At 39.7% G+C, this 9520-nt stretch overlaps 1 protein-coding gene across 1 annotated transcript; it reads left to right on the top strand.

Annotated features, from left to right (window-relative positions):
- Positions 1-3552: 3552 nt before the first annotated feature.
- sp5l (Sp5 transcription factor-like) lies at positions 3553-7943 on the top strand. The gene is made up of 2 exons (XM_061986200.2): positions 3553-3997; positions 6212-7943. Exons 1-2 carry the CDS (start codon positions 3944-3946, stop codon positions 7256-7258), a joined length of 1101 nt encoding a protein of 366 aa, XP_061842184.1. The 5' UTR covers positions 3553-3943; the 3' UTR covers positions 7259-7943.
- The last annotated feature ends 1577 nt before the right edge of the window (positions 7944-9520 follow it).

The raw sequence follows: 9520 nt of genomic DNA, 5'->3' as shown, positions 1-9520 counted from the left end.
AAACAAAAACAAAAATAAAAAACTTTAACAAATTTTCCTAAACATGGCTTTTTTAGCAACTATGATATTCAGTTGTGCAAATTGAAGCTACAAGATGTGCTCTCATACCGCGGAATTATGATGATCAATCTTTCCTCAGATGGTGCGTTCAAGTATCGCTAAACAGAGTAGGACAACGCCCGCCAGAAGTAATAGATACTTGTAATAGATTTTATTTATTTGTTTCTTAATAGGGAAAGTCGGACCCCGACTTAAACAAGTTGAAAAACTTATTCGGGTGTTACCATTTAGTGGTCAATTGTACGGAATATGTACTTCACCGTGCAACCTACTAACAAAAGTCTCAATCAATCAAATTAATGTGTCTTGTTTTCATCTGAGCGTTTAAGCTAGCGAGCTGGCACTAGTCAGTCCGTGACTTAACATAAGTGCAGGTATGAGTCACGGTTTTTCAATAATTTTAATTTAAAACAGTAGTTAAGTGATGCGGACACGTTTGTTACTGGATACATTGTGGATACTCTTCTGCCTTTGGATACTTTGCATGTGTAAGTAATGTGCAACCATTATTATTTGATACGTGTTTATATGGAACAATATTGTGCCATAAAGGTCACTTATTATGTATATCTAGCCTGTGTGCTATTGTGTGCTTAGCTGTTGTGAAGCTGCTAGCTCTTAGTAGCCTGCAGTCTAACATGTTTACCTTTTGTAAATGTCTTCCCTAAAATTCAAGAAAAGACCTGGTGTGCTTATTGGAGGACATTCAGATGTTAATTGGCTGTCCAGTTTTCCAGCTTGCTTGCATCAAACATTTTAGATGCAAGCCGATAAAATCCAATACTTGTTTTTTTGTTGTTGATATCGAACCAATATTCAATATTATTATCAGATCGTCACACCACTAAATGGCTCCCAATTTGTATGTCGTCTATTGTGACATTCAACTTTTTCCCCCAGTGTGACCCAAGGCTGTGTTTCATGGTGTGGTGTATGGTATACAATATACCGTGTATGGTAAGTACCACTAGTGGTACGCGGGCTCCATCTAGTGGTGTTCCAAATAATCACTTAATTAAATATTCAAACACAGTGTTACTGTTCAAACTGTGTGTAATGTTACACTAACCAAAAATACTAAATGTACTTGTTAAATAAAACCTCTGCCTTGTTTTTTTAATGAATACTTAGCCCTACTATGCTTCTGTATTCTAATGTTGATCATTATGGTGGTACTTGGAGAGCAAGTGTTTTCTGATGTGGTACTTGGTGAAATAAGTTTGAGAACCACCGGTACAGTAAGCGTTATATGGTTTAGTTTAGTTTATTAAGGATCCCCATTAGTCTACACCGCAGTGGAGACTATTCTTCCTGGGATCCAGGCAAAAAACATCACATAATCACAAACCAAAAGATTACAATGCAGTACAACATGATCAATAATAACATGTTGTAATACAAAAATAGCAACAACAAAAAAATAAAAAAAACAATAACTTGGAGTATACATAATAATGTTCATACCAAAGATAAAAAAGGGCAATATGAAAATAGATATTTTTTTTTTTTGCAAAAATAAAACAAAGAACCAATGGCCTACAATATGCACATTAGTGCAGTGGTTCTCAACCTTTTTTCAGTGATGTATCCCCTGTGAACATTTTTTTAATTCAAGTACCCCCTAATCAGAGCAAAGCATTTTTGGTTGGAAAAAAAGAGATAAAGAAGTAAAATACAGCACTATGTCATCAGTTTCTGATTTATTAAATTGTATAACAGTGCAAAATATTGCTCATTTGTAGTGGTTTTTCTTGAACTATTTGGAAAAAAAAGATATACAAATAACTAAAAACTTGTTGAAAAAATATACGAATGATTCAATTATAAATAAAGATTTCTACACATAGAAGTAATCATCAACTTAAAGTGCCCTCTTTGGGGATTGTAATAGAGATTCATCTGGATTCATGAACTTCATTCTAAACATTTCTTCACAAAAAAAGAAATCTTTAACATCAATATTTATGGAACATGTCCACAAAAAATCTAGTTGTCAACACTGAATATTGCATTTCTTTTCACAGTTCTTTTTGACAGACATTTAAAAAAAAATCTCACATACCCCTTGGCATACCTTCAAGTACCCCCAGGGGTACGTTTACCCCCATTTGAGAACCACTGCATTAGTGTACCAAAGACAAACAATATTCTAAGTGACGAAAAAGTACCATAAAGAATAAGATATGACATACAAAATCAAGATGGTATGCTTTAATTGTTGCAGACATGCTTAAGATTACATGGACGGCGTGGCAAAGTTGGTAGAGTGGCCGTGCCAGCAATCGGAGGGTTGCTGGTTACTGGGGTTCAATCCCCACCTTCTACCATCCTAGTCACGTCCGTTGTGTCCTTGGGCAAGACACTTCACCCCTTGCTCCTGATGGCTGCTGGTTAACGCCTTGCATGGCAGCTCCCGCCATCAGTGTGTGAATGGATGAATGTGGAAATAGTGTCAAAGCGCTTTGAGTACTTTGAAGGTAGAAAAGCGCTATACAAGTATAACCCATTTATCATTTATTTATTTACATGAAGGAAACATCACATTTGCACAATTTTAACGTCTTTTTTTTTTTAAATGATGTCATCTCCATGTTGACACTTACTAAAAAATGTTTGTTTACATGTTTTCATAAACATTCCGTTCACTTCCTGTGTAAAAACAAGGTGTTAGCGAACAAAATATAATTCATGCATTTATCAATTTCTGTATTCATCTATTTTTAGAATAATCTGCGATAAAATAAAAAAAAGTGCCGGACTGCACTTCATTGGTTATACTTTTGATTGATTGATTGATTGATTGAGACTTTTATTAGTAGGTTGCACAGTGAAGTACATATTCCGTACAATTGACCACTACATGGTAACACCCAAATACGTTTTTCAACTTGTTTAAGTCGGGGTCCACTTAAATTGATTCATGATACAGATATATACTATCAAATATACTATCATCATAATACAGTCATCACACAAGATAATCATCAGGGTGTATACATTGAATTATTTACAGTATTTACAATTTGCACTTCTGCTTGGACGTCAATGCCACATAGTGACAATAAAGTGAACTAGAATGTGGCATAACCATGTATGGCGTGCATGATATTGATGTTAAACAACGTCTAAGCTTGCACTTATAAAAATTTTTTTAAAAAGCTGTGTCAGATGCTGCTGTGATCTAAATACATTGTGGATCTATTATTATTCAAATTCCCACGGTGGAGTTGAAAGAAGTTAAAAATATTTTTTTGACTGAATTGCTCTTTTTTTTTTTTCACACATTAAGCAATTTTTCGGGGTCCTTGGTGTAAAAGGAAAAAAAGTTGCTGAATTATTTTGAATGTTTTACAATAATACAAAAAATAGAAGAAAAGGAGAGGATATTTGAGCCCTCTCTCACTAGTTGGTAACAATAAAGGGGAGGAGTGAGTTGTTGGGGTCATCTTTTGGTTGAAATTGGGAGAAATTATGAGGAGCCCACACTTCCCTCCTCCTCCTCCTCCTCCTTCCTCCCTCACATCTCCTCGCTATTGACTCTTCCTCCTGCATCATACAGGAGAGACCCCGTGGAGCGGATCTTTAGCTTCTATAAAGACAAGATGCATGTCGGCTCCTCAGGAGATGCTCGCAGGGATTTATAGCGCCCATCTTCACGTCTCCTCCTCATCCTCATCCTCATCACGTCTTCACCCGCAACACTTGCACGCGCAGGACAACAACAACAACAATAACAACAACAACAACAAACGAGGAGCAGTTTGTGTTGCTGGTTTTAAATGACGCAGCATTGTCGCAAATTCGATCATTGCAAAGAGCGATTGAAGAGAGAAGTTGTGTACTTTTGCACACACCCACACACGCGTGGAAGTGCGTGGAGGACATGGCTGCACTGACGATACAAAGGACCGACAACTTTTTGCACACCTTTTTGCAGGTTTGTTGCACAGCTATTGTCTATATCTTCTTTTGTTGTGTTTGATGTCATTTGTGGCTCTTCTTGGATTTATTCAATTTTTAATTACTAGATTTGTGTCAACCAGTTATGAAAATATTCACGCAACTTTGTTTAATCTAAAATTACTACATTAACATATATGCATATTATACAATTGTATGGGGTTGGATATAGTTTTTAAAAAATGAAACAATATAACGATAACATTATTCTGTTTTTGAGTGCGTTTGAATGGTAATAAATGAAAGTTTTAATTTTATAAATTGTCACTGGTATTGCAGAAATGATTACGTCGTCAAACCCTTAAAGTATAAAACCAGTTTTAGAGCTGCAAATATTATACGATTAAATCGGTTAGGAAAAAGCTTAAATTTAGAATCTGTCGTTTCAATTAATCGTGTAATTAGTGTCACTAATAATAAGGGATGAAATCCAAACCGCACGATGTATCCGGAACTTTAAATACATGGACTTAGTTTCCGCTCGGCCGCTTCAATAAAGCGCATATGAGAGCTGTAGTGTGTGGATGCTGTGAGTTGTGTGGCGGCAAAAGGCAAATGTTTTATTTTATTTTATTTTTTATTAATGTGCACATGTTGAAAATGTAATTTCAATGTTGATGATGTGCATTAATTAGCAAAAAATAAAGAAGGTCATGACAAGCGGAAATGTTTTTCTTTATTCAAACTATTTTCCCTAAAATATGTTTTGAGGTCATCAAATGTGTTTTAATCCGATTAGTCGATAAGTCGGACAACATGATCGATAAATTACTTGATTACTAAAGTAATTGACAGCTAGTTTTATGATCCACTTAGAAAATATATTTATTGAAGCTGTCAAATTTAACGAGTTAATGCAGACGATAAATTACAATATTACGCATTTATCACGTACAAGCACTGATCAATCACCCGATTTATTTTGACCGCTTATGCTCCTTGACTTTGACCGCAGGTTATCTGGAAGACGGCGTGGACAATGAAGTTGCTCTGTGACAAATCAACGCTTCAAAATACTTTAGATATAAAACTGTTGGCAAGTTTTGAACAAATAAATGGCGTGCATTCGAGTAAAACTTATTTTTAAATGTCACTCTACGACATTTGGACAATAACTTAAAAATATTGGGGTCTTTTAATAAAGTTAATTAAAATTATGAAAGCAAGTAATTTACTGTGATAAATCACAATTTAAAAGTGTGATTATTCTTACTTAAAAAAAAAAAATTTTTTATATCTATGCGTGTTGACAAGGACCAGAGAACGGAACCAACAGTTTTAAAGTCGCTGCATTGGCTCCTCATACAATTCAGTTGTATTATTAGTTTTTAAATGTCCTAATGGCCTTGGACCTTCTTATAAATCTGACCTGATTTTACCGTATGAACCCTCGCGGATCTTGTGGTCCTCTGGCACCAAACTTTTATCTTTACCAAATACCAGAACAAAGACCCACAGGGAGGCGGCATTTAGCCACTATGGCCCCCACCTGTGGAACAGTCTGCCAGAGAGCCTCAAGACGGCAGGGACCCTTGATATTTAAAAATAAAAGTAAATAAAGGTTAAAGATATACCTTTTTAATCAGACTTTTTAAAGAACATTTGAAATTCTTCTTAGATTTTTTTATTTGTATTATTATTATTATTATTTTCTGTTTTATTTATTGCTATTATTACTATATACAATTGTACTATAATAATACTATTATTATTCTCTCAATGTTATGTTTTTATTCATTCATTAATATATTGTTGATATTTTAAAATATGTTTTATACTATTTTTTGGATGGCGTTAATGTTAGTTATTCTCCAGTGTGGATGCCTCAAAGGTGGCATTTTCCCTCAATCCTCAGTGCCATGCCATGTTTTGTTATTGGCAATATTGTTGTGTGTGTGTGTGTGTGTTTGTGTGCGCGTGCATGAGCGCATGTGTGTTTTCTTCTTTTTTCTTGATTTTGGTGTAAAGCGCTTGCCTGTGTATGAAGAGTGTTATACAAAAAAGTTTGGTCGATTAATATGTTCACACAATTGTATTATGTCATAATTAGTCATAATGATTATAATCCCACGTGGGAATATTCTCTTTATGCTGTATAAAATGATGGATTCAATAATTTCATAAAACCTTATTCAAAGATGACTTCAATAGGACTTTTTTGTAAACAAGTGTGTGCTTTCTCACCGCACAGGACCGCACCCCGAGCTCCTCTCCAGAGGGTCCCCCCAACGCCCTGTCCTTCCTGGCCACCACGTGCAGCCAGGCCTGGCAGGTGGGCAGCGCCATGGGCTCCGAGGGCTCCCAGTTCCCCTACGAGGGTACCGTCAGTTCCACGTCAGGGATGTTCCAGCTGTGGAGCAATGAAATGGCGCCCAGCACGGCCCTCAGCGCGCACCAAATGACTTTCACCGTGCCCAAGGTGCAGTTCCCTCACGGACACGTGCAGTCTGGCCTGGGTCACCACCACCACCATCATCACCATCACGCCCATCACCACCATGAGCTGCCTCTCACCCCGCCGGCCGAGCCCGCCTCGTCATACTCATTTGATCTCTCCCCAGTTAAGGTGTTGGCCTCTCAGCCGCAGACCAACGCCTCCTACTACCCTCAACACAACAGCGTAGGACAAAACTTCCCCAGCTTCCTGCAGAACTCCTCAGCCAGGCATCACCTGCCCGGAGGCCACGGGGAGGAAGGGCAGCAATGGTGGAGCCTTCCTCAAACCAACGCCACTCCTTCCAACCACGCCTTCGCTTTGGGCAGACAGCTGGTGTTGGGCCACCAGCCTCAGATCGCTGCTCTCCTGCAGGGGACCTCCAAGGGCCTCCTCAGCTCCACACGCCGCTGCAGGCGCTGCAAGTGCCCCAACTGCCAAGCTAACGGCGGAGGGTTAGAGTTCGGCAAGAAGAGACTGCACATCTGCCATATTCCGGAGTGCGGCAAGGTGTACAAGAAGACCTCGCACCTGAAGGCTCACCTGCGCTGGCACGCCGGCGAGAGGCCCTTCATCTGCAACTGGCTCTTCTGCGGGAAAAGCTTCACCCGATCGGATGAGCTCCAGCGGCACCTGCGCACGCACACCGGGGAGAAGCGATTTGGGTGCCAGCAGTGCGGCAAGAGGTTCATGAGGAGCGACCATCTCTCCAAACACGTCAAGACCCACCAGACCAGGAAGAGCCGGTCCGGGCAGCCTTTGCAGGGCGCAGACCCTCTGCTCGCCAACATCAAGCGAGAGTAATCCTTCCAAAAACGGAACTTTTGCAATGTGGGGTCAACATGCAAGCTTATTTTAGGGGTGGTCATGAATAAAGTCAATTCAAATCAGATTTGAAAAAGTGTGTTCTCAATCAGAATTCATGTGAAACTGAATGTTTGTTAAATATTCCAATGCCTCAGTGCAGGGCTGTTCAACTGGCGGCCCAAGTCAGTTCAAAACTTGTGACTTTTTTGCAGCAAACTCCTAAAAACGGTACGATTTCCTGGTGTAGAAAAAGAACTGGGACCACTGTAAGCACATTGGCAGATCCTTACATTGGCATTTTAACCTTGCAAGCCAACATAGAACACGGGGGTCCAAACTTGTGACTTACATACCTGAGGCGTTCCTCAAAGAACCCCTTTAAGTCCTCTCCCTTTTGGCTCTTAAATTTTCTTTTTGTAATGTAATTTATGTAACTGAGGTGTCAATAGTCAACTTCTTTAGTTGGACTAGTGGTGTTCCACAAGGTTCCATTTTAGGTCCTCTCTTTTCCATGATTTGGGCTATTCAACTGGTAACCTGCTAGTTCAGTTCTAAATACTTGTGAGAGACTCAGCAGAGCACTCTTTCTCTGCCAAAATAAATAGAGCACAATCAAATGTCCACTTTGGAGGACGCCGGTTCTCCGGAATATACGAAATAAAAATAATAGTGAAGGGAGAAGTCTGCCTTTCTAGAAATGTTGCCCCAAAACCATTTAGTTGAATATCCCTGCCTGAGAGCATTTAAAAAGTAGAAAACCATTCTGGGCTTGACAATCTTCCATCATCTTATCTCACACTCACTGATGATTTCTTTGTACATTGTGTAAAAATATCAACTGTAATCGGGTTAATGGCTGCATGTACATTTGAGTAATAAACCGTGGTTGAAACAATTGAATGTTACTTTCTTACATCCCGATTGTTAATTTCAGTGATGACAAAGCTTTTAACTTTTTTTTTTTTATCAGCTCATTCACTAAAAAGTGTGGCTAACCCCCCAAAGCCCCCCGAGCTCACAAAAAACCCTAACATTGTATTTAAATGATAATTTGATCCTCTGCAGAATACAAATGCTGGCCCATTGTGTGAAGGAAGCCCAACATGGTGGGCTGTTCAAAGACCTTCTCACCTCGGAGTAAATACTCGGCCCATTGATGGAGTTGTTTGTTGCGCCTTCTGCAATCAAGTTCACAGTCGTGTGGTCTTTTAATGGCTGTTTTCTTTCTCTCCATGGAGAGGATTGAGTCAACAGATGCCACGGAGGGCACTGGCCAGGGATTCCCCCGTGAATGGGACCCCTGTTGCTGAGACCCCCGCAGCGGTGACGGAAATTCCCTTTGATTTTGCACCCTTGTGAAAGTTAATACCCCCCGGCCCCCCCACCCAGCACCCCGCCGCCGTATATCACAGCCGTGTTACGATAGGCTCTGCTTTACGGCCCAGAATGGGGCTTTATTCAAGCAGATGTCTGCTCATCCAGGGGTTCCTTCTCTTTGTTTTTAGGCTGTTTGAAGCCTCTTCAAGGGGCACCACACACCCTTGGATGTATTCTTATCAAGAGGTCCTAAAGCAGTGCCAAATTTGATTTTCTCATTTACACCTGAACACTTTACACATAAAATTATTGAAATATTGGTTGTCTCAAAACACAAACATTATAAAATGGATTTCATATTTTTGGTTGAAATACTCCGTACATTTCCAAGCACTAGTTCCCCAAATAATTTGGCTCAAAGTAAGATTTCTAACACATGGAAACACCTTAATCTGATCGAATTGACCTTAAAATGAGATGTACACACCTAAATTATGCGATTGGAAACCACTTCTCTATGGCGGTTCTCTCCGTGGGAGACCAACACGTGAATGTGAGTGTGAATGTTGTCTGTCTATCTGTGTTGGCCCTGCGATGAGGTGGCGACTTGTCCAGGGTGTACCCTGCCTTCCGCCCGATTGTAGCTGAGATAGGCTCCAGCGCCCCCCGCGACCCCGAAGGGATTAAGCGGTAGAAAATGGATGGATGGATGGATGTTAAACATATAGAAATTACACAACTTTCACACACCAAACATTATATGTGATTTATCACTATTAGCGTTGTCGCCCTCTACTGGTCAAATTTAGCACTAGTTGGATTAAACGAGGTTTGACAGCGCCCCCCGCGACCCCGAAGGGAATAAGCGGTAGAAAATGGATGGATGGATGGATGATCGTTACTCTCAGACAAGTAACCACGAATACAAAATACATCACGAAG

Source organism: Nerophis lumbriciformis, linkage group LG01, assembly GCF_033978685.3.
Source record: "Nerophis lumbriciformis linkage group LG01, RoL_Nlum_v2.1, whole genome shotgun sequence".
Taxonomy (NCBI): Eukaryota; Metazoa; Chordata; class Actinopteri; order Syngnathiformes; family Syngnathidae; genus Nerophis; species Nerophis lumbriciformis.
This window is presented reverse-complemented; position numbering and strand designations above follow the sequence as displayed.

What these genes read in the sequence shown, in the direction of transcription:
- sp5l (XM_061986200.2), top strand. Translation starts at nt 3,944, where the DNA reads ATGGCTGCACTGACGATACAAAGGACCGACAACTTTTTGCACACCTTT. An exon ending in TTTTGCACACCTTTTTGCAG is followed by an intron (nt 3,998 to 6,211) that starts GTTTGTTGCACA and finishes CTCACCGCACAG; the next exon opens with GACCGCACCCCGAGCTCCTC.